Source organism: Camelina sativa, chromosome 3 (assembly GCF_030686135.1).
Source record: "Camelina sativa cultivar CO46 ecotype springtype chromosome 3, ASM3068613v1".
NCBI lineage: Eukaryota > Viridiplantae > Streptophyta > Magnoliopsida > Brassicales > Brassicaceae > Camelina > Camelina sativa.
Genome location: NC_141882.1, coordinates 15,963,584 through 15,988,823, shown reverse-complemented (window position 1 = coordinate 15,988,823; position 25,240 = coordinate 15,963,584). Strand labels below are relative to the sequence as shown.

Sequence of the window (25,240 nt, the reverse complement as noted above, 5' to 3'; positions counted from 1 at the left end):
CAAGTGCTAAGAGATTGATAGTGTAACCAGAGAAACAGTAGGCAGCGGCGACTCATGATCGAAAGTGTTCTGCATCATTGGGAGAAAGAAAAAACGAAGCTTAATCAAACTAAAAAACAGAATCAAAACCAAAGCTCAGAGATGAGACTTCAAGTGCAACAAACAACCTAAAACCCAATCGGCAGATAAGAAATCAAAAACGAAATCAAAAACAAAATCTCAAATCGCAAAATCAACAGAGATGAAATGAAGAAGATACTAACGAGGAGCATCTTCTTAATATTACTTGTTTTCCTATTGGATTGATTAGAACAAAATATGACAAATGACCGAAACAACTCAATGATAAAAAGATGTCTTCCAAGGACAGTTCAAGTCAAATCAAGTTCCATTGATCACTTCATGTAGTTGTATTTCACATGAAACAGTTCGCATATATCATTACTACCAAGAATATTGAAACGATGGTGGATTTTCCAATACACTATCTATATTTGCGTAAGTCGTAGAGAATAAAGATAGTCAATATGTTTATGAACTTTATGTCATAAGTAATCACAAGGGTGGTGGCCTGGTTGGTGGTCATTATATTGTGTCTACTAAGTTGAACGAGAACAAATGATTTTGTTTTAGTGATAGTAATGTTTCAGCTGTTACTCAATCTGACATCAAGATGACTAATGGTGGCCTCTCCACAGCATACTTGTTGTTCTATCATAGGGTTGTGCGGTTAGAGCTTATCCAGTGGTGTTCTAATTGGGTTGCTCAACCAATTTCTCTTCTTAAAAATAAATGAAGAACCCAAAAATTTGCCTATTTAGCGGAGGATGGTTGCTCTGAAGAGAAGCGGAAGCAACTCTATAGAAACGATACGTGGCAAGTTTTGGTTGGATATTGATTAAATATAAAAGACAATTTTTTGTCCTCATTTTCTTTTTTCTTTTCCTGACTATGTCTCTATTTCCTCTCTCGATGAACGGTGAATCCAGGTTCAATCGATTCCTCTTCATTTGTCGTTGATTTCAGTCGATTCAATATAATCGATTGGTTTTTCCGACTTAAAGACGTGAGATAACTATGGCGACCAACGAACCCGAGAACGAGACAGAGAAGAGGAAGAGGCGCCAACGAACGAAGAATCGGCTTCTTCGTCATCTCCGTCGCCGATCGATCTAATACTCTGCTGTTTCTGTAATCAGCGGTGGTGATTGATGGCTTCTGTCGATCCAAAAAACGACGGAGGTTTCTTCGCCTCTATTGGTTTATTCATCACCAATTTCAGATCGGTCATGTCCAAATCAGTTAACGGGTAATGAATTCAAAATCCCCATATACGATTTCTCATCTTCGGATCCTCAGTTCTTTAGCTGGGCTGGATTCACATGCTTGTTATGCTGGAAACTATGGTGGGATGTTATATTATTTCATTTGGTTGGGATTTGAAGGCTTTTGTTCAATTGTTGAGCTAGCATTGGGGAATTTTGTGTGTGCGTGTGTGGTTATGAAGGAATCAATTATGTTTTCTTTTGTTTAGTTTGATGGGATATGAAGGGCTTGAAGTGATCAATTCAGAGGGAAGTACAGAAGATGCATAGGAGGAAGCAGCAAGGGGACGGTGGAAGCAAGAGTTTATTGATGTAAATCAGCTAGAAGACCAGTTCCCATTTGCTCTTCACGTATGCAGTTACAGAGTATACTTGGAACATATATCCTACCCAGCAACTCGCTGCTGGCTTGCCCCTCAGATTGATATTTCTTGCCAAAGCAATGTCGCTAGCTCTCCACGCCATACAAATCCGCTATGGACTACTTCATAAAAGCACCTTGTATCGGCAGTTTTAGACAAGTGAAGTTTCACGGATCAATTACTATGGTTTGCACAGCCACATCACTGACAATGTATGACTGGCTCAAGGTTTGTCGTTTGATCCCATGCATTTGTTTCTGGAACCCTCGCTATGTTCATGGATCATTCATGTTTTATATGAATACACTGCCAAGGGCTTAAGTTCTGTTCCTTTGTGTCCTATGGAGTCTATAAGTTTAGGTCATATTACAAGCAGTGAAGCTCTTCTCTCTATTCTAGTTATTTTCTTTTCTCATATACAACTTGTTATTTCAGGACTGTTTGAAGAAATTGAAATCAGAACATGGAAAGGTTCAAGTGGGGAACATCACTGTTGATATGGTAATGGATTCTAATCATTTTTATCCCCTCTGTTTGATTATGAAAGCTTTCAGCTCTTATAATATATACTGTTCTCCATGGTTTGGCTAATCAGGTAACCCCTCTTTTTTGGATCTTTGGAAGGTTTTCTCTATTGTTCCCATTTCTTTCTTTCTCTTTTTTCTTTCTTTATGTTGTTGCTGTTTAATCCCATTTGGAAGGTAATCAAAGTGGGTGTTTCTTTGCCACTGATATGTCTAAGACATTGCGTTTGTGCTCTTTATCAGAAGTGGAATTTAGCTTCCGGGAGATGCCCACTGGAGGAGCTGCTTTCGGAGTTGGAGGAGACCATCGCAGCTCCAAAAGAGCCAGATGCATTGCTTCTTGGAGCCATTGGAGAGTTTGTCTTCTCTCTTGTCTCAACTTATGTTGTTGTCTCTAAATTTTTTTTGGAAATGCAGTTTCTCATATTTTCTTGTTGGTATAATTTTAAGGTACAAATGGGACAACAATGAAAAGCATATGAGGCCTGAGAAGGGGTTAATTCAGCTTCATGAGGTCTCAAACCGCTCTAGTTTCATAAAATCCGGTGTTCTTCCCTTTGTCAAGCGTTACAAGATGAAATTTTTGGTCTTGTTGATCGTGTTTCCGATAATGGTGATATTGCTCTGTTTTTGCTTTGCTTTGATTTCTCATTTCAAGATTGGAGATGGGAACAATTCATCAACAAGTAAGGGCTCTCTTCTGCTGAGATAATGATCAAAATTTAAAAGGTTACAAAAGCTAATTGTGTTTGTTGTGTTGTTATTGTTACAGATTCATTCAACTTGTTTTATATGGAATTGTTTATGATTTGAATGCCTGTGTTTTTTTTTCTTCCTTATGATTACTGCAAGTATTGAGAGAATGATCACATAATTTTTTTTCAACTTGCAAAGCAGTTTCAGTTTTATGATTGAGAAACCTGCATATGGGTTGCTCCATTGATGATATTGGTTTAAGTTGTTATTGAGTTGACTTAATTAATTTAATATTTATTATATGATTAGTTTATTTTTGAACACTGGACATGGTCTTAAAAACAATTAGAATAGGCTATTTTAGGCTATTTTAAACAACACATAGTCATTGACTTTAGGGAGAGAGCTGACAACAAATCATTTATTACGACAATCTTCTTTCTTCAACAACGTGATCATGTTTTTTTTTGGCTTAGCACGTTAGTTACATTGTGCAAAATTATCATTTTTTTGTACCTTTTCGCAAAAATATATTCTCTTGTAGTTCATTTTCAATATTATCATTTTCTACATACAAAATGAGTTAGTTGTAAACCCTGAACTCTAAATAATAAACTCTACTCTCTTCAAAACTATAAACTAAATATAAAATAGATAACCTAAAACCAAAAATTTAAAATTAAAAATGACCAAAAAAAAAGTAGGTTTGAAAAGATATCTATAAAAGGGTATTACTAACAATTTTTCAAGGATCAATTAATAGACCTTATACTTGAAATAGTATATGGAAATTTCTAAGACTAACAAGTGCAGCAACCATACTAACATCTTCATAAGCCATCAAGTGCAGCAACCATACCAACAATGAGCTTATCCACCACAAAGATATCCTCTAACATGATAATATTGCTCTTCGTCTACAAACACGAGAATTGGAGAAGCGAGAGAAATGCTTCATATAACTTGTTTATTTTATTTTCAGCAACATAAGTTTTGTAATATCGATTGGTTAATATCTTTGTTATAGTTTTCGACAATCTCAAAAGTCCAAAAAGGTATTTCAACTCATAGCATTTAGTTTAGTTTGAGACATCAATTTTTATATAGTAAAGATAGAATATATTTTTTTAGTTAAATAACTAACTAACTTCATCATACAGATCATTTATTCATCTTGAAAATGAAAAAATTCTAAAGAAAGGGGGAGAGGTGGACGCCCAGAGCAGTGAGGTGTACATCAGAGCTTCCTCCACAAAATCAGATTGTTGGTGCGGAATTTAGCATCCACGACATACCAATCTAAATCGAAAGTAAACCGAGTAACTTTTCACATCATCTAAACCGGAGAACCCTCTTTGGGCCAACTAAACGGACCTATAAGCAGAAGCCCGACGAAGTCACTTGACCTACCTCCGAAACCGCCCCCTAAACCCAACCTGATCATCAGAAGAGTAAATTTACCATATCTTCAATCCGAGATTAAAGGAAAATAGAATTATCTTGTAATCAGTGCATTCATATAAATAGAGGGGTACCCTCTTGTTGTAAATCCTCTAAGAATGAATATAAAAAACCCTAGTTCTTCATTGTTCTTGAGAGAAACCCTAACTTCTTATTCAAGAGATCATAATCCCTCTTTATTTTCTAGCTTTAATCCAGTTTTTTAGAAAGAGATCTTAAGTGAATTTGTTCCTCACTCAAACAAATTCATTGTGTGAATCCTTGATTCAACAATCTTCGAGCCTCGTCCTCCTCCAGGCACAAAGGGCATACCCTCTAATAATCCTAACAGTAGCGACGTTTTACCCTTGTGCTCAGAGCACGATGAAGGTGATGTGACTCTCAATGTAAATCCCCTCAACGGCTTCAATGTAGTCATCGTCGACTACTATAATCTATAGTTATATATATATATATATATATATATAAAGTTATGAAACTTTGTATAAAGTTATAAAAATAAAATAAGCTAAGAAAATAAAATAAACTAAGTAATACAGCTATAATCTGTATAAAATTTCACTGCACTAATCTCAGTCGAATCCCTATGAGCTTCTTCGGCTACAACTACGTAGTTGTAGGTGAAATCAAAGCGGCTCATGAGTCGGCTCATAGGGATTCAATTAACACTAGTGCTGGGAAATTTTATAGAGTAGTAATTGTAGTTTTTATACATATACGTTACCGTTGCAGTAGTAAAACTTGAAAAAAAATGATGTCAAAATTATAAGAATCTACGATTACTTTTTTCACATCTTCGATGAAACATCGTCCCACTCTTCTCCTCCAAGGCTCCAATTCCAACGCTCACTTGTACTCCCCACGGGAGCTTAAAGCGGGATTCAACCTTCTGCTGTTGGGTTATACCCCTACCGCTCAAACTTGGAACGTAGGAACTTGCATCAAACTTGGAAAATAGGTACAGTGACAAGAACGATACTGACCAACCAAATCAATTATTTCAATTTCAAGGAACTTATCTCCTTTGGCGATATAAATACTATTAGCAAGAACATAAACCCTCCAATTGTTCTAGAGGTTTTGCTCGCAAGCAAAACTGGTCCAAGTCCAACATCTGCTATGGGCTCTGCGAGGCCCAACAACACTTCACCATTGCCGCCAAAAGACTGCAACAAAGCAACACACACAAATGGTGTGTTCTCGGCAAAAGGCCATCTTGCCACACAACTTTCTCAACAACAAATTTGGAGTTTTTGGATTCTAGTGCCATCAAATCCTATTAGGACACCTGTCTAGGGCATTAGTCCAATCCATCTAGAAAGTTCCCTTATATATATCAATATTGATTTCAATATTGTAGATCTTATTCTCATCTATCTAATCATGCAAGTTTCATTGATTTATGGGTTTATAACTTTGTTCATCATGTTTAGTGCTTGTGAGTAGTGGCTTAGGATTTTAGGGATAGATTAGGCTGGGTAAAGGTTATGGGTGTTTAGATTGATCAAGCTTTATTGTTATATATCTCTTCTAGATTAGATATGCTCTATGATGTTCTATCACTGAGAAGGTAAGAACAGATCTTAAGCTTCTTAGCATCACACCAATGTCTAAGTTGCTAGATAAGGCTAATGCTAGAGATTATCATGAAGCATGCTAAGAGATTAGATGTTTTAAATGGTTTTTGACATTGATGATCTGGTTGTTTAATGCCTGCTTTTATATGTAATAGCTAGTGAGAGCTAGGTCTAAGAAGTATTTAAGCTTGATTGTTATTGTCATGAGAATGGATTAACATGTATTAGAAGATCGTTGTCTAGAGATAGCTCATTGTTGATTGAGATTTGTTGATCAGTCTAGATAACCATAGCTTGAGCCCAGCCCATGAATCCATCCTTAGGACCTTTCTTTGTTTATTGATTTCCTAGTTTAAGTATTGTTACTTGTTTCCTGTTTGATTTACTTTAGTTTTGCTCTGTTTTGGTTGTTGCTTTGTCTCTGTTTTTCATCCGCAAGTTAACTCGACCACTCACTCGATCGAGTGCTTGCTCGAGCACCATCCAGTGTTCTTGTTTATGTTCTGCATTTACTTGTTTCATTTCTTGTTCCATTCTTGTTGCATTCATTAAGTTCCTGTTTAATCTTGTTTCATTACTTGTCTTGCATTAGTCTAGTTTCTGTTCTTGTTTAGCATCATTACTGTTTGTTTCACTGTTTATCTTGCATTAGTATCTTGTCTTAGTAGCTTTACATTCTGCATTTTATTATCATTATTAGGTTGTTAGATAAACACATTCATCATATTTGGCTTGACTTAGATGAGTATTCATATCCTGATTGCTTGCATTACACCCATTATGGATTGATATCCTTTATGCTACAACAACATAAGGGTAATTGAAACACCTTGCATCCACCTGTTCATTGAGTGTTGGTTGAGACCGACCAAGTGTCGGTCGACACCAGTGACGTGTTAGCGTCGGTCGACACCGACTTAGTGTCGGTCGACACCAGACTTGACCGAGTCTTGTTTTCCTGATTTGTTGTGTTGCTTGTGTTTTGGTTATTGGCTTTAATAATGGAATCTCAGTTGCTTGTGTGTATAGCCCAGTAGATGGGAGGATGGCCTCACTAAGTGTTTATTAAATACTCATGCATCTTAATTTGTGTTTGCGGTGCAGGTAAAGGCAAGTGTGAACGTGGAATCAAGGCGATGAGGAGAAGGATGATCTAGGGTCTCATTTGTGTGTTGTTGGTTATTTATGGTTATGTGTTGGAACCTTGGTTAGAGTTATGATAGGTTGTTGGATAGAATGGTTAGGAATGTTATTGTATTAAGGATATGTTGGTTTGGTATTGTTTGTACGTTTCCGCTGTGTAAGATGGTTATGGCTGGTTTAAATGATGTTTTGTGGTTTGGGTTGATTTAATTAAGTAGTATGGGATGCTTAATTATATATATAGTATTTTTTAAAAAAATGGGTCAGGTCGTTTCAAGGTCGCTCAAACAGGGGTAGAGGTCAAAGTAGAGGTGGTCATAACAGAGGTGGTCGAGGTTACTCAACACAAGGCAGAGGCTTTTCTCAGCAGTTTCAGTCTACTCGAACATCTTGTCAGATTTGTGGAAAGCCTGGCCATTCCGCTTACAACTGCTATCACCGCTTTGAGGAGGACTACTATAACAGTTAATTTGCTCAAGCTTTAGCAGCAATGAGGCTCTCTGATCAGGAATATGTTGTGGGGCATGAATGGGTTTATGATACTGGTGCTACAACACATGTAACAAACTCCACAACTGCTTTACAAAGTGCTCAGCCGTATGCATGCACAAATTTAGTGATTGTTCGAAATGGTGAGTTTCTCCCAATAACGCATGTTGGCTCCACAACTCTTCAAGGTAAGTTACCTCTAAAAGATGTTTTGGTCTGTCCTAATATCACTAAGTCAGTCTTATCTGTTTCAAAATTGACTGATGATTATCCATGCTCTGTAAAATTCGACTCACACTTTGTTCGGATAAAGGACCTGTAGACAAAACAGCTCCTCACGACAGGAAACAAGGCCAATAGTCTCTATGTGCTAAAGGACTCCAAGTTCAATGCCCTCTACTCCAACAGACAACAAGTAGCCAGTGAAGAGATATGGCATCAAAGGCTTGGTCATCCACACAATGAGGTTCTACAGTTCTTGTCAAGAAACAACTCTATCATTCTGAATAAGACATCTTCTCATATATGTGAAGCTTGTCAGTTAGGAAAGATCAGTAGATTACCTTTTCTTTCTTCAGATTATGTTGCTTCTAAGCCCCGAGAACGCATTCATTGTGATTTATGGGGTCCATCTCCAGTTGTTTGTCCTCAAGGATTTCGTTACTATGTTATTTTTGTTGATCATTACTCAAGATTCACATGGTTCTATCCTCTCAAGCAAAAATCAGATTTATACTCTATATTCCTTCAATTTCAACACTTAACTAAGAATCAACTTCATCAAAAGATTCAGATGTTCCAGTGTGATGGAGGGGGTGAATTTATCAGTACAAGATTTACCGCTCATCTCTCAAATGAAGGAATAAAACAGCTTATCTCTTGTCCTCATACACCACAACAAAACGGTCTTGTTGACCGAAAACACAGACACATTACAAAACTTGGTTTGTCAATGTTGTTCTAGAGTCATGCACCTCAGGAACTTTGGGTCAAAGCATTTTTCACTGCAAGCTTCTTAGGTAATCTGCTGCCTTCCTCTGTGTTGAACAACAAGGCTAGTCCTTATGAGGTTTTGCATCTAGAAAACACCAATTTATACTTCTCTAAGAGTCTTTGGATGCTCATGTTATCCTTATCTTCGTTCTTATGGTGTAAACAAGTTCAATCCAAAGTCTTTGCACTCTGTGTTTTTGGGTTACAATGAGAAGTACAAAGGTTATAAGTGCTTGCATCCTCCAACTGGTAGAGTCTACATCAGCAGACATGTTTTGTTTGATGAAAAGCATTTCCCATATACAGAAATATATCATGATTATGCTTCAAAAGTTCAGACTCCATTGCTTTCAGCTTGGCAGTCTAGTTTTCTTTCACCTTCAAAGAGTCCTTCAGTAGTGTCTACTGCTAAAGAAACAGAGAGTTCTGAGTGTACAACAGGCTTTGATCCTACTTCTATAGGCAAAAGCTCTCTTGTTTCTGATAGCGGGATGGACACATCTGAATCTGTCTCACTGTCAAGTGCATTTCCTCAAATAACATGTGATGCTCTCTTTTCGGAAGAAGATTTTCCTCCTTTACCTTCGAATCAACCAGCTCCTGCTCCTATCTCTGTTCAGAGGATCCCATCACCTTTAGAAATCAGTGAAACAAGTCTTGCTTCTTCTGCAGAAGAGGCAACAAACGTGACTGAGGATCTTCCTGCAACAACATCCACTCATCCAATGATCACTCGAGCAAAGTCAGGAATTTTCAAACCAAATCCTTGATATGCGTTTTTACAGTTAAAAGTAATTATCCTGAACCTAAAACAGTGAAGTCTATTTTAAAGGATGAAGGATGGAATAACGCAATGAGAGAAGAAATGTCTACGATGCGTGAAGTTGATGCATGGGACTTGGCTCCACCAGAGGAAGCTGAGCATGTTCTGGGTTGTAAATGGGTTTTCAGAACCAAGCTTAACTCTGATGGTAGTCTTGATAAGTTAAAAGCAAGATTAATTGCTAAGGGGTATGACCAAGTAGAAGGAGTTGATTTCATTGAAAATTTTAGTCCAGTGATTAGAACAACTATTGTTCGTTCTATTCTCCACACTGCAGTAGCTAAGAACTGGAACATTAAGCACCTAGATGTGAAAGATGCATTCTTGCATGGAGATCTTAAAGAAACAGTTTATATGCAGCACCCCCTGGCTTTGAAGATCCTCTAAGACCTGATTATGTGTGCAAACTCAAATAAGCTCCACGTGCTTGGTTTGATAAGTTCAGCAATTATCTACTCAAGTTTGGTTTCTTTTGCAGTATTCCAGATCCCTCATTGTTTGTTTACAGACAAGGCAAGGATATGATGTATCTCCTGCTATATGTTGATGATATGATATTGACTGGAAGCAATGATCAACTAATTCAAGGATTTTTGGAATGTTTAAACAAAGAGTTTCGGATGAAAGACTTGGGTCCTTAACATTATTTTCTCGGTATGCAAGCTCATTTTCATGAGGGTGGTCTGTTCTTAAATCAGGAAAAATATGCCAAAGATCTTCTAGTGACTGCTGGTATGCTTGATTGTGCTCCAATGACAACTCCTTTACCTCTTCAGCTTGATCGTGTTGAAGGACAAGATAAAGCTTTCTCTGATCCTACTTATTTTCAAAGTTTGGTGGAAAAACTGCAGTACCTAACTCTTACTCGACCAGACCTCCAATTTGTTGTTAATCTTGTGTGCCAAAAGATGCACACTCCAACTGTTGCTGATTTCCATCTCCTGAAACGTGTTCTACGATACTTAAAAGGTATAGTTCATATGGGAGTTGATATCATTTCAAGGACAGATTATGCTCTTCGTGCCTACAATGATAGTGATTGGGCATGTTGTAAAGAAACTAGACACTCTACAGGAGGATTCTGTACTTTTCTTGGGACAAACATTATCTCCTGGTCTGCAAAACGCCATCCTACGGTCTCCAAGTCTTCAACTGAAGCTGAATACAGAACCATGTCTTCTGCTGCATCTGAGCTCAAGTGGATCACTGCATTGCTTGATTCCCTTGGTGTTAAACAGTAGGATACTCCAGAGTTATACTGTGATAATCTTTCTGCACTTTATCTCACTGCTAACCCAGCCTTACATGCAAGGTCTAAACATTTTGATGTGGATTTTCACTATGTTCGTGAAAGGGTTGCACAAGATGCTTTAGTGGTTAAACACATTCCTGCAGAATACCAGAACATCTTCACCAAATCTCTTCCTCAAGAACCATTCTATGATTTGAGGTACAAACTTGGAGTCTCCGATCCTTCGACACCAACTTTGAGGAGGTGTATTAGCAAGAACATAAACCCTCCAATTGTTCCAAAGGTTTTGCTCATATGCAAAACTGGTCCAAGTCCAACATCTGCTATGGGCTCTACGAGGCCCAACAACACTTCACCATTGCCACCAAAAGACTGCAACAAAGCAACACACACAAATGGTGTGTTCTCGACAAAAAGCATCTTGCCACACAACTTTCTCAACAACAAATTTGGAGTTTTTGGATCTAGTGCCATCAAATGCTAATAGGACACCTGTCTAGGGCATCAATCCATCTAGAAAGTTCCCTTATATATATCAATAGCCTTCCTTGTAAAAACCTTGAGTTGCCAAAAGTAAAATAAAGTTCTTTTTCTCCAAGTTTTATCTATTTTCTCATTAAGCTTTCAAATACAAGCTTTTCCCTCCTCGTTATAACAACATATTACAACGCTCATGAGAGTTTTATCTTAATCGACGAAGTAACTTGGCGGGTAGTAGCTGACATCTAAACTCGACCATTCACGAACCTACACACTCATCCGATTCACCAACACTACAGCTTTTCCATCCCCATTTTTAATCTTTTCTTTTGTCACCCAAATCTCAATATTCCTATTGTCGTAATCTTGCTCTAAAATGAAAATTGATCTTCCCTAAATACGGCAAGAAATAGTTACGATTGTGATCAGATGTGGTCTGCTCTGTTTTATTTTTTTCAATTTTGGGGCAATACGTAAATATTATTATTTTTTGTTCAAAAGTGTAAATAATTTGAGGAAACCAATTCGGTGTCATTTATGCCATTCACCGGTGAGCAATCATCATCACAAAATTTACAAATATATAATACGTAGCTAAACTGGTGACCCAAAAAAAAAAGAAAGGAAAAATTAGCTAACTTTTTCTAATTTTCTAATATCTTTAGAATTTCTAATTTTTCAATTATTTTGGAGACTATAGAAAAACGAGAAAAATGTCATTTAAACCATGAACTTTGTTGTAGGTCATTTAAAACATTAACTTTCGTTGACTAGTTCTTTTAAACATTAAGTTTTGTTGACCAAACCAAAAAAGACATGACATTAAATCTGATAACCGAGCAACTAACAGACGTTACTCTGCCGTTAACACTCTCCGTTCATGGTTTAAAGGATATTTTTCCTATAGAAAAACTATACAATAATGTCTTTAGAATTATAGCAAAATCAAATAAAATAATGGTTCAAGCTGTAAAAGGAAAAGGTATCAATAATTCAATACTGTCCAGATTCGTATGGAAATAGGAAATTATATATATTCTTAGCTAATGAAAAAGGAAATATAGTAAAAACCTTAATGTGTAAAATAAGGAAAATCAACAAAATCTAATGGGATTGAGTTGAATCTCTCTATATATATACGACAGAACCTTCCCTTTCCCATCATCATTCACACATTAGGATCGAAACTTTTCAAACCCTTTAGTCGATCATCTTAATCTCTCTTACGAGTTTTCTCTCTCTCTCTCTCTCTCTCTCTTTTCAGGATGGCTCCTTGCGGGAAGAAACCAAACAAGTCCACGAACTATTTCAAACAGATATTTCCTGCTTTTAAGAAGAAAGCGACAGAGCTCTCTGTTCTTTGCGGGAACTCCGTCGGTTTCATCTGTTACGGTCCCGAAAACGATCTCCATGTTTGGCCTGAGCCTCAAGATAACCCACAAGCGTTACCGGAGATCGTTGGAAAGTTCAATGCGTTGAGCGATCACATGAGAACGAGTCACGCCTCCGATCTCTTCGACTTGCCATATCTCAAGGGCTTGTCGAATGAAGAATTGCTTAGACATCTCGCTAAGCTTAACTCCCACTCAGTTGAGATCAAGCAGAAAAAGATGAGTATATTAACAAGAAAAGGAATCTCGAAGAAGCCCAATGATGATCATCTTAGGGTTTCAGACAACGCCGCCACCATCATCTCAAACCGCAAGGCTTCGGATGATCGATTAGGGTCTGGAGAGTCGGGTTACGTTTCCCGTGGCTTTCAAGAAACTGTTTCCAGCTTGGGATCTAGTGCTGCTGCTTCCAAGGTCTTTAGTGTTTCGGATTCTTCTCCTCTCACGTTAGGGTTGTCTTGCGGTGATTATTTTCCGGCCACTGATATCTCTCGTGTAATACCTCCCGACCTGCAAAATCAATCAGAGTTACGTTCGTCTTCTCCAACTTTTAAGATTGCTCCTCGTGATGATAATCCAAACAAGCCCGGTGGTGGTGGTGATGATGATGATGATCTGAAGAGGGCGAAGAAGAACTTTTTCAACAATATATTTCCTACTTTTAAGAAGAAAGCCACAGAGCTCTCTGTTCTTTGCGGAAACTCTGTTGGTTTCATCTGTTACGGCCCTGACAACGATCTCCATGTCTACCCTGAGCCGCAAGATAACCCACGAGGCATACCAGAGATCGTTGGAAAGTTCAATGGGTTAAGTGATTACAAGAGGAAGAATCACGCCTCCGATCTCTACGACTTCCCGAATCTCAAGGGTTTGTCGGGTGACGAGTTGAGGAACCATCTCATTAACCTTGAATCACACTTACTTGGGATCAAACAAAAAAAGTTAGGTGTATCAAGAAAAGAAAACTCCAAGCCGAGTGGGGATATTGGTGTTTCTGCGCTCCATCCGTCAGGGTTTGCTTGCGGGGACTATCTTCCGGTGGATCCAATGGAAGTTTGTACCAACAACGAAGGTGCTTGGGATCTTGGTCGGATAGATTTTGGGTTTGCTTCATCACTGTTACCTAGCTAGGAGCCACTGATTCTTTTGGAGTTGTATTGTGCGTTCTGCTCCAACGCAAATCCATGTTTGTAAAGTTAAGTTGGTAGTTACTAACATTCAGGTTATGCATTTATGTACTAATCATAGCTTTCTCTTTTGCGATTCTCGGAACCATCACCTCCTTTGCTTTAGCTTAGGACTCTTTTTGACTTGAACCATGCATCACCTCGGCTTTCTCTTAACCGTAGTCGTTCCTTGAACCCTCAGTATCTCCTTCTCGTTTTCAAGTTTTAAATCCACTCAGATTTTCAACCTTAGTCAAAGGATTGAAGCTTCTCAACACCTTCATTTTCTTCCTCTTTGATGCAAGGCTTCATTGCATACATTTCATCTTGGAAGCTGCAACCAAGCTTGCATTGGTGCCTTCTTCCTTGTTCTGCTTCAGGCGCAGATTTCTTCCTCTTGGTTTGGCACTTCACAGGTTTGTTCTTGGCATCAGCCTTCTTCTCAATCCATCTTTGTTGAAGCTTTGAATTCTGTTTAATTATGCAAGATAACCTCTTGAGTTTCTGTTTTCTTCACGGCTTCTTTGCCGTCTCACTCTTTCTCTTCTTTTTCAGCCTCATTCTGGACTGATTAACTAAACAAACTGACCTCATATAAGTGAAGCAGCTAAGGCATCGGATCCTCTACCAAACGACACTCACACAGAGATATGGTTCTAAGGTGAGAAGGGAAATATATCTCATCAGGCAACCTTGGCAGTGTCAAATGCAGGTATTGGAGATGAACGTAATCTAAAACAAATCCTTCTTCATCATTCGTGGGAGCATGCACATGGAAATCATATATAGTACGTTATAAAACATTTGTTCCTATTTTGATTAACATAAAAAAAAAATCTATCCTCCTTGAAAGCTTACCTACTGTGTCTTTTGTAGAAAATGCTATCCTTGGAAAAAGTGTCCAACTGTCTTCAATGGTTGGGCACTTTGGTTTTAAAGTGACACATGTTGGATCTGCATGTAAGGCCACTCTCTCGTTGCGTGAAGTCATTAGTACCTTCCATCCTACAATATATTTTTAAGCACAAGGAAATGTTACACGCCCCATAGGCCTTGCCAAGCTCTATAGTACTTAGATCAAATTTTCAAAGCTAAAGAAAAGTTTTTAAGAAGCCTTCATTTAATGTCATACAGCATAAGATGTCACCTTTTTCGCAGGCTTTCTTCTGTCCCAATCTTCTTCGTTCCACATATCATCAAGTACAATCAAACAATTACTGGTTTACAACCCAATTGAGATAGTTTGTCTTGAAGCTCGTCTTCAGCAGTCATATTTGCTCATCATTTTTTGGACTAAGATTCTGTAAAATCGTCTGCCACACATATTTCCTTGTAAAAACTGTTGTGCTATACTATACACACCCACGCAGCTCCATCAAAATGAATTTTTACCATCTCATGATTAAAAACTTGTTGAGCCAGAGAGTAGTTTTACCAATACCACACATCCCAGTTATAGAAATTACTTGATTGCTACCTTCCTCCACCAAATTAATAGCCAACTAATATCTTAACATTGATAAGATGCAGGGACTGAATTGTAAAAGAGAAAGTCACACGTGTGAGGAGGGCTATATGCCTATATCAATCTGGGATCATGTGCAACAAACTTCACACGTGAGAGATGAGACAAGTTGCTTAGGAGGCTATAAATAAGAAGTTTATTAAGAAGAGAAGGGTATGATAAATGTGGTGAAGGGTTAGCCGACATGAGGCTACTGGTGGAGAGAAGAGTCTGAGGGAAGACTCTTATCTCATCTTTTACTTTGTTCTTCATAATCCTAATCTGAGAGTTTTAAGAGTTGTTTGGATCTTATTGTTTCTGGATTTGAGCTTGTATTGAGAGATAAACAAGTACTATTGAGATCAAAGCTTTTAGTTTCATAGAGTTTACAAGCTAAAAAGCTTAACAAACATTCTCCTCCAACCCCACAAGATCGTTTTCAGAATTGCTAGGAAATGTTTTCGGCATCTCCCTTTGTCTTTCTTGTAGGGGATGTGAATATTTGTCGCCATCAACCATCATCTGTTGCACTCTGCATATCAAGATCCATTTAGTTATATACCTACCTTCCATATCTGAAGCAAATTTCCTTACGGTCCACTATAAATAATGCAGGAAAATCTTCTCAAACGCATCTTGATGCCACTTGTTCGTTGAACCATATGATCTGAGCTCTTTCTTTACCGTCCGGAGAGAATAACCGGTTCAAGGTTATTATCAATCGACTCTTTCACCGCATCAACAAGCAGCTGCGTCTTCCGGCTAAAGCTCAGCGAAAACCCATCCGGTTTAGCTCCTCGGTTTTTGATTTCTCCAACCAACCGAGCAAACTCTATCACCATACACGCCTCTTGTGGAAGCTCGGTCATGACTTTGTGTTCACTTAGACAACAACCTCCACTGCTCGTAGTAAACGCAGCCTCGGTTTCCCGATACGGGATAACAAAGTCGTGAACACTGACCGTACCTTTCGCACCGATCGCGGTTATCTCCATCGTTAGATTTGCCAAGAAGGAACAGTAGATCGTCGCGGTAATACCTTCTTCTTCCCAATCGAACAATGCACCACAAGAAAGAACGATTCCGTCATCGTTTAAGACAGGACCAGGCAAGGCAGTGACGGTTTTCGGAAGTTTGAAGTTGTTGGCAACAAGAGCTGCTTGGATTGTGTACCATCCAGCATCACCAAGAGCTCCAAGCCCATCAAGACCAGGCTTCACACGAATATCATTTCTTAAGAAGTTTTCGTTTGCTAAAAATGAGAAACAACTATGCACCTGCATATATGAACCAACCATCGTTGTGTACTTATTTTCAAGAAACTAAGATTACGTTACTAATTTAAGACTTACAGTTTTAATCTCAAAATCCTTTATAAAGTCCATGATCTTAGCAGCTCTAGGGTTATGCATCCACCGAGTCCCATCCATAAACTGAACACCATTAACCTCACAAGCTTCCACGATCTGATCAAACTCAGAGACGTTCAAAGCAACAGGCTTATCAAGAAGTATATGCTTACCCTGCCTCGCGGCGCGTACAGCCCACTCCACGTGGAGACTAGCCGGAATAGGTAAATAGACGGCGTCTACATCAGGATCTTCTAGAAGCGACTCGTATGAGCCGTGGATCTTCGTGCTCGGAGGGAAGTTGTTAGATTCGGCAAATGATTTAGCTTCTTCGATGGAGCTGGTGGTGGTGGCTATGGCGGAGATAGTAGCGTTTGGAGAGAGCTTGATGGCTCGAGAGAGTTTACGGACGATTTTGGTGCAGCTTAAGAGTCCGATTCGGATTGGGTTGTCTCCGGACATTATTACATTAATCTTTTTTTTTTCCGGTAAGAGAAGTGAAGAAGACTCTGGTCACTTGATTTGTTTTTGTCGGCTAATTTTTATATTTAATTGGTAAATTATTTTTTGTTACAAAAAAAATTGATATTAACATTTGTGAATACAAAAAAGTATATACTTTTTTACCGTTATCATATAAAAATTACGAATCAATTATTATTAATAAATTAATAAAAATAAATTGCTTATTTGAGTATAAATCCATCAAATATGGATATCTATAAATTTCAATTTTATGTAAGAAAACAATAAAGAAAGATTTTGTTTTTCATTTTTCCAACTTATATATTTAAATAATTTGCGCGTAACATTTTTAAAAGAATTGGCGAGAAGAGAAACAAAATATTTCCATTTTCTTAAATCATTTAAAGATTGTCTGATTCTTAAAAATTTCCACATGAGATTTTTTAAATGTAGCCGACTCGGCAACTAGAAACTTCATTGAAGAGTGGCGGCGACTATTATAAGGCAAACCGTCTCAGCGATCATTAACAGAGAGGTAGGAGACGGGAGGAAATAAGCCTTTAAGCCTTTCTCTTGGAAGCTGCAATGGATAGATAGAACAGAGGAAACTTCGGTTGGTTGTCTTGTCGGTATCTGCTCTCTGGTTTCTCAGGCTTGCAGATTCCTTCGGATCCTACTCTCTTTTCTCAGTAACAGTTCCACGAATCGGGATCACAATCACCTCTATCAAGATAAAGATCACCACAGCTCAGCCTGAAGCTGCTTCATCGTCAAACCTAACCAACGACTTCAAGCAGAGATGAGTACAAGATTTTGCTTCACAAGTCACAGTACTTCAAAACCAAAGCAGACAGTCTCTTTTGATTCTGGAAACTTCTCTTGTGAGGCTTTGTGATGAAACCCAGAAGATATAGATATGCAGAAAAAAAAGCAAGGACAATCGGGAAGAAAAGAAACTCCTTTATCAAGAATTATCCGTTCTTTACTCTTTCAAACTCTGTACATAATTCAAAGCTTCATATATTAAAATAGGTTAATAATCCCATGATCACTAATGTGGGTCATGGTTTTCTTCTTCTAGCTTGCCTGTGTAATTAAGAGTTCAAGAAAACCACCACGAGTCTTTCAAGAGAAGACGGTTCTACCTGAGACTCGAACGGTGGCTATGAACACCCAGAAGATGGCACACAAGGCACCCACGATTGATAAGAGAAGAAAACCTCTGTTTCTGATACCCTTGTTTGCTATGGTATTAGTCACTGGCGTTCCATTAGCCTTGAACCTGATACGGCTGAAGCTAGACATACGTACAAAGGTTCGGTTAAGAGGACCCTCGCATGCAGAGGCTGGCGTTGAAGGTATTGAGTCCATTAATGCCCACAGAGCCGATGAGAACTGGCTTGTTGTTCCACCACCATTTTGGCGTTCCTGGTCTTGGGCATTCACACTCATAGTAGGATTGGTGGAATCAGGTATCACACCTAAGTAAAGGAGGAGTATTCACAATGTATCAGTAGAAAGGCATAGTCTTAAGTTATTGCGTTTTAAGATATCAACAAGAGGGTTTGATAATCAAGGAATAACAACAGCCAGAGTATCATATATACATGTCTTGATTTAGGTCAAAGAAAAATGCAGAAAAAATATTCGTGCTTAGTGGAAATAAGTTAAGTTAGCAGAGACAACAAAGGTGAGTGCCCCGAGACAAGTATGAGTCTAAGTACCTGATGACGGTGGAGCAAATGATCCAGAAAAAGCTTGTTGTTCATCAAAGAGAACAGCCTGATCATCTTGGAACCATATCTCGTCAGTAAATTGATTGAGAGTTGTACTGGGATCCATGATGTTGTTCAACTGGTTGTCAGGAGTCTGGTCCTGGGGCTGTTGATAAAGGAATTGCTGTCTTTGGTTTGATGTGTCGTTAGCAAAACTACTCACAGAAGTCAGATTTGTAGAAGTTCCCTGATCAATAAGTTCCATATCCAAAGACATGGAAATATCATGGAACAATTGGTCAAAGTCATTAAAGTCGCCGAATTCACCATGGTTGGGGACCTGTGCGGCTTTCTCAGTTGAAGAAGCTCCAAGTTCAGGTATCAGAAGATCATCCATTTCAATGAAATCCTCCTTCTCAAACACCAGAGGTATTGACGTGGCTTCAGTGGTCTCTAAAGAGTCAAAACTTGAGGGCCTGTTGTATGGCTGGCTGTTTGGTACAAAATCTCTAGCAGAATCATTCACCAACGTGCTCTGCAGCTCTTCTTCACTGTGCACCTGCAATTAAGATAATCCATTTAGTGAGCAAATCGCAACAAAACGAACATGTAAAACAAGACCTTGGTGGTAAAATCATCTTTCTCATTTAAAGAGAGAAGAAACTGACCTGAGGAATACATCTTGGAGGAACACCAGGTGCATCTGGGATACCATTGAGAAGCACATCGATATCCTCTAACTGAAGACAGACAGGATTGAAAAGTCGCCTCTCATCCTCATAACGAACAACAGGTTGATCTGGTACAGCAACAGTGTTCTCATCTTCATTATCATCATCAACCCATTCCTCTTCTTGGAAAGGAGCACCATACTGTTCACCATTCTTAGGACCAGCCCCACTCTTCTTGAACAGCTTATAAAGAGCATAGTAATCCTGGGGGTACTTACATCTCCCAAGTTCATCTTCATCCATCGTGTACTCGTGCATCACCCAATCAGTCCGCTCACCATTAGGTGCCCGACCTCTATAGAAAACAAGAGTCTTTTTAATCCCTACGGATCTGGAATTGTACTCGATGACTCGATCCTTTCCCGTCGCTTTCCAATACCCAGTCTCAGTGCCTCTACTTGACCTAGCTGCGTTTGGATACTTCCTACTCCTTGGAGTGAAATAGAACCACTGTCTATCTCCCGTCTTCAACATCGATTGACCTGTTTCAACGAAATACACAAAAAAATGAAATCAGTTGATGCAGCAACTAATCAACAATAACCAAATCTAATTCCAAGAACAAATAAGGAAAAAGAGATGAAAGAAATGGTTTACCAGGCAATTCCTGAGGATCCATTTTGTAAACATCAACGACACCAATAACGTTAACTCTAAGCCTCTTCCTACAAATCTTCCTCTTGAGATAATACATGACAAGCTCTTCATCAGTCGGGTGAAATCTAAACCCTGGAGCACTAAATTTGCCTCCTTTAAAACACGAATCAGGAGATGATTCCGCCATCTACGTAACGAATCAGAGCAGATTTCTCGAAAATAATTGAAAATTCTCAAGCGATTAAAGAAAGAAAAAAAAAAAAAAGAACCGATCGGGTCAACGAGGGAGCAAATCTTTATCTCTCTCTCGAAGAAGACCTCAGATCTCTTCTTCTCTTCGTCGCTCAAGATCCAGAAGAGAAGAAGAATCAAACCTACATGACAGTGAGAACAACCCTCGGCGATCGAACGGTTTGAAAATCCTAGGGTTTGATCGGCCAGCAGAGAAGAGAAGAGAAGAACAAACAATGGTAAAAGAAGGAGAAATGAGATTTGAGTTGATTTGGTTGGCTATCTGAGAAGAAAGATGTTTTCAGCTTTGGTGCTATACTTAGCAGCCTTCGCGATCACTTTGGACCAACGAAGTTTGTGAGAGCCTAATGGGCTCAATATACACTTGTTCCAGCCCATTAATTATGAATTGACTGCATGCATGAAGAATATTGTAGTTTTTTTTTGGTGTAATTTTTTTTTTTTTTTAAATTGAATGGTAGTGTTTTTAGTTTTTGGTTTTATGTTGATGATCATTTTTTTTTTCCAGAAAACTAAAAAAAAATGGAAAAAAGATAATAAACTTATCAATGGTTTTTGAGGGAGAAAACCCAAAAAATTATAGATTTTCATTTTTTTTCGAAATTTGTTTAACACACTCAATAACTAAATTCAAGTCGTTTTTTAATATTCATGAACGGCTACAAAATAAGTTATTGCAAAAACTAAAGCCAAAAACTACTTCAAAAACCGTAAACATTCAAATCATATCTAACATCCTAAAATGCTAAACCTGGATCGACTTGTTTGCTAAATTTGGCAAATATGAAAAATAGAGAAGAAGTTGAGTTGATTGGGAGTTAAATTAATACGTTTTAAATCATTGCATATTTCATGTTTTAAGTCGTTGCATATTTCATATTTGTCATCTTAGGACGCCACTCTGCTTGAACATCCGCAATATGTAAAAAAGTGCTTTTGTGAAACAGAGGTGTACGTATTGATATGATAATTTTAGAGTTTAGAAATTGGACATTAGTTTTAGAAGGCTTCTCTTGAATAATCCAGTGACAATCTAACGTGGGGAGCCGGGAGCGTAACCAAAAAAGTGACATGTCACATATACCATATAGGTTGTCATTCGTCTATTACGCATCTCCAACACAGAAACGGCAGGACATTCTCAAAAAAAAATAAAATAATAATACTTTAACTATAACAGTTATATTTTTAATTTTTAATAAAGCTGAACCAATAAAAATTGTATATGGCCTACAACAAACAATTTCAGAAGCATGGTCCTCATAGTAGAGCCAACACAAAAAATATGAGCAACCTAATAAGTATTTCTACTGGACAATTTCAGAAGCATGTTCTTCCTAGTAGGATCAACACAAAATATATGAACAACCCAACAAATATTCCCACTGGATTTGATAACGTTCGTTGGATTAACAAGACCTTCACAACACCTTTTACTTTGAATTCAAAAACAAAGAAAAGTTAACAAACTTCAAATTATTTGTGGCTCTGAACACCCATAAGGGAATTAACGTCTCCGCCGAGGCCGTTTGATATGATAAAACCATAAGATATGCAAGCAAATCAAAGGCATCGAGAATTGAGAAAAAAAAAAAAAACCCTTTAAAAATTATTTTTCTTAGCTCTTTCAAACTCTATACATAAATCAAAGATTCAATAATCACTAATGTCGATATGCTTTCTTCTAAACTTATCCTGAATCAAGAGCCTAGATCACGAGAGGCAGGGTCTTTCCATAACTCCAACGGTGGCTATGAACACCCAGAAGAAGGCAAACAAAGCACCCATAATTGATAACAGAAGAAATCCTCTGTTACTGATACGCTTCTTTGCTACTGTGACTTTTCTACTAGTCACTGACGTTCCAGTGAACCTGATGCGGCTGAAGCTAGACATACGCACAAAGGTCTGGTTAAGAGGACCCTCACAGGCAGAGGCTGGTGTTGAAGGTATCGATTCCAATAATTCCCACAGAGCTGATGAGAACTGGCTCTTTGTTCCACCACCATTTTGGCCTTCCTTGTTTTGGGCATTTACACTCACAGTAGGATTCATAGACTCAGGCTTCACACCTAAGCAAATTGATATTCACAAAGTCTCAGTAAAAAGGCCTAAGGTTACTATGTTTCAATATCTAAACAAAAGGGCATACCGAGAGTATTATGAGTAATCATATATACACTTCTTGGTTCAATTCAAAAAAAAATGCAGAAAAAAAACAGTTTTGATTCATGGGAAATAACATGGCAGACAACGTAAGTGAATGCTCCAAGATGAACATGAGTTTGAGACTTTTAAGTACCTGTTGAATGTGAAGTGAATACTCCAGAAGAAGATTGTGGTTGTTGGTCAAAGAGAACAGCCTGACCATCTTTAAACCACATATTGTCAGTGAACTGATTAAGAGTTGTACTAGGATGCATGAAGTTATTAGGATGCATGAAGTTATTCTGCTGGTTCTCAAGGGTCTGGTCCAACTGTTGATAAAGGAATTGCTGCCTTTGGTCTGATGTGTTGTTAGCAAAATTACTCAGAGAAGACATATCTGTAGAAGTTCCCTGAAAAACAGGGTCTGCATCCAAAGACATGGAAATGTCATGGAACAATTGGTCGAATTCACCAATGTCACTGACTTCACCATTGTTTAAGAACTGTGTGGATATCTCAGTTGAAGAAGCTCCGAGTTCAGGGATCAGAAGATCATTCATTTCAATGTAGTCCTCCTTCTCAAAATCTAGAAGTGGTGACATACCAGAGGTAGCCTCAAATGAATTTTCTGACTTCAGACCGGACTGAAAACTAGACTGCCTGTTGTATGGCTGGCTATTTGGCAAGAACACTCCAGTTTTCCGGGGGTCAACAAACTCTCCAGAAGAACTATTCAGCAATGTGCTCTGTATCTCTCCTGCGCTATTACCCTACAATACAAGTATTCAGTTAGTGAAGGAAGCACAAAAAAAAAGAAAAAGCCTAAGCCAATAATAGTTGGTAGCAAAACCATATTATTACTCAAAGCAAGAGAGAAGAAACAGACCTGCGGAACACCAGTAAACCCGTTAAAGTGTCTTGTAGTAACACGGGGCGCATCTGGAATTTCATTGAGAAGCTTCTCGATGTCCTGTAACCGAACATTGACAGGATTGCAAAATTTAGTATCATCCATACGACGACTGTTCTCATAGATGACCACAGGATCATCCATACGACGACAGTTCTCGTAGTGAACCACAGGATCATCCATACAACGACTGTTGTCATAGTGGACCACAGGATCATCCATACGACGACAGTTCTCATAGTGGACCACAGGATCATCCATACGACGACAGTTCTCATAGTGGACCACAGCAGGATCATCCGGTACAGCAACGTTATCGCCCTCTTCACTATCACTACCAACCCATTCCTCTTCTTGGAACGGAGCACCATACTGTTCACCATTTTTGGGACCAGCCCCACTTTTCTTGTACAGCTTATAAAGAGCATAATACTCCTGTAGAAATAAATAAATAAATAAAGCAGCTTAGTTAAGTACAAATTAATAATGAACTGAGACCAGAAGATATAGTTTTGACAAAGAGCAACAGATATATGATAATACCTTGGCGTTCTTACATCTCCCAAGTTCATCTTCATCCATCGTGTACTCGTGCATCACCCAATCAGTCCGCTCACCATTAGGAGCCCGACCTCTATAGAAAACAAGAGTCTTCTTAAGTCCTACAGATCTTGAATTATACTCAATGACTCGATCCTTCCCTGTAGCCTTCCAATACCCAGTTACAGTGCCTCTACTTGACCTAGCTGCGTTTGGATACTTCCTGTTCCTTGCAGTGAAAAAGAACCACTGTCTATCTCCTGTCTTCAACATCGACAGACCTGTACGTACATTCAGCCGCGTTAGACAAGTTATTGTGAACCCAAAACATTGTGAAAACAACAGAGTAAATGATTATAATATAAAAAATCAGAAGACTGAATCGGATTCAATAACAGAGGCTTACTAGTAATCACATAATCAGCGAATCATCAACAACCGAAACTATAATTGATCACGATACTTAAATCAGCAGCTACAGCTACAAAGAGAAGAAGAGGATGAAAAAAGTTACCAGGCAATTCAGAAGGATCGACTTTGTAAACATCAACGACACCAATGGCATTGATACGAAGCTTTCTACCACAGATCTTCCTCTTAAGATAATAAACAACAAGCTCCTCATCAGTCGGGTGAAATCGAAACCCAGGTGCGCTAAACTTACCCGCTTTGAAACACGAATCAGCCATCTCCGATAACAATCAGAATCGATTGGGGTCAACGAGAAGTAAACCCTTAAAAAAAAAAAAGAAAAAAAGAACACTACACACCCTTTCTCATTCGCCTCTCACGAGTTTTTTTGTCAGTGGAGACAAACGAGATCAAACCTACATAACACTGAGAAAAAAGAACCGCGGCGATCGAACGGAACAAGAGAGAGGGATGATTGATGAAGTTTTTTTCTAGGGTTTTTTTTTTTTTTTGATCGGCAATAGGAGAAAGATGTTTTTTTTTGGATTGAGTCAAAAGGAATGATTTGGTTTTTTTTTTGTGATTATGTGTCAGCGTCTGACTAAATGAAGTTTCGGAGAATCTGCTGGCCTTTTTGGGATATACGTCCAAGTGGCCTACAATTTTATTTATTTATTTGACTTTTAGGATATTTTACCAACATAAAGTTGAATACTAATATTAATTGAATACTTATCAAACTAACTTTTAAAGGAAAAAAAACAAATACGACTCGGATCTGTATATCACATTACATAATCGAAAGGTATAAAATAAAATAAAATTGTATAACGAAATTTGCAGAATGATCATATTAGTAAAATATAATTTTTTGTTTTTCTGTTTTTTAAAAGAACCAAACATAAAACAAATAATGACAAAGAAGAAAAAAAAAAA

General features: G+C 38.2%; 5 protein-coding genes across 7 annotated transcripts; 2 read left to right on the top strand and 3 right to left on the bottom strand.

The window, feature by feature from the left end:
- The first annotated feature begins 848 nt into the window (after positions 1 to 848).
- On the top strand, positions 849 to 3,025 carry LOC104777410 (uncharacterized). Of its 3 annotated transcripts, XR_015593441.1 has the most exons (7): positions 921 to 1,309; positions 1,535 to 1,915; positions 2,123 to 2,188; positions 2,283 to 2,311; positions 2,455 to 2,567; positions 2,662 to 2,897; positions 2,984 to 3,025. XR_015593441.1 is itself a non-coding variant. In XM_010501659.3 (6 exons), the coding sequence occupies exons 2-6, from the start codon at positions 1,802 to 1,804 to the stop codon at positions 3,022 to 3,024; spliced, it is 570 nt and encodes a 189-aa protein (XP_010499961.1). In that variant the 5' UTR covers positions 849 to 1,309; positions 1,535 to 1,801; the 3' UTR covers position 3,025. The 3 variants fall into 3 exon arrangements, 1 of the variants encoding a protein (XP_010499961.1); XM_010501659.3 differs by lacking the exon at positions 2,283 to 2,311 and having other exon boundaries at positions 849 to 1,309; XR_015593440.1 differs by having other exon boundaries at positions 2,662 to 3,025.
- Positions 3,026 to 12,329: 9,304 nt separating this feature from the next.
- On the top strand, positions 12,330 to 13,647 carry LOC147946996 (uncharacterized). Its single transcript, XM_087507321.1, has one exon. The coding sequence runs from the start codon at positions 12,391 to 12,393 to the stop codon at positions 13,645 to 13,647; it is 1,257 nt and encodes a 418-aa protein (XP_087363447.1). The 5' UTR covers positions 12,330 to 12,390.
- A 1,874-nt stretch (positions 13,648 to 15,521) lies between these two features.
- On the bottom strand, positions 15,522 to 17,109 carry LOC104777409 (putative oxidoreductase At4g09670). Its single transcript, XM_010501658.2, has 2 exons — positions 16,539 to 17,109; positions 15,522 to 16,463 (listed from the first exon to the last, which is right to left on the bottom strand). The coding sequence occupies exons 1-2, from the start codon at positions 16,995 to 16,997 to the stop codon at positions 15,867 to 15,869; spliced, it is 1,056 nt and encodes a 351-aa protein (XP_010499960.2). The 5' UTR covers positions 16,998 to 17,109; the 3' UTR covers positions 15,522 to 15,866.
- An 833-nt stretch (positions 17,110 to 17,942) lies between these two features.
- LOC104777408 (NAC domain-containing protein 17) lies at positions 17,943 to 20,624 on the bottom strand. Its single transcript, XM_010501657.3, has 4 exons — positions 20,044 to 20,624; positions 19,384 to 19,928; positions 18,725 to 19,274; positions 17,943 to 18,481 (listed from the first exon to the last, which is right to left on the bottom strand). Exons 1-4 carry the CDS (start codon positions 20,228 to 20,230, stop codon positions 18,126 to 18,128), a joined length of 1,638 nt encoding a protein of 545 aa, XP_010499959.1. The 5' UTR covers positions 20,231 to 20,624; the 3' UTR covers positions 17,943 to 18,125.
- Positions 20,625 to 21,656: 1,032 nt separating this feature from the next.
- LOC104777407 (NAC domain-containing protein 16) lies at positions 21,657 to 24,947 on the bottom strand. The gene is made up of 5 exons (XM_010501656.3): positions 24,408 to 24,947; positions 23,897 to 24,174; positions 23,330 to 23,788; positions 22,598 to 23,213; positions 21,657 to 22,367 (listed from the first exon to the last, which is right to left on the bottom strand). The coding sequence occupies exons 1-5, from the start codon at positions 24,580 to 24,582 to the stop codon at positions 22,009 to 22,011; spliced, it is 1,887 nt and encodes a 628-aa protein (XP_010499958.1). The 5' UTR covers positions 24,583 to 24,947; the 3' UTR covers positions 21,657 to 22,008.
- Between the last annotated feature and the right edge of the window lie 293 nt (positions 24,948 to 25,240).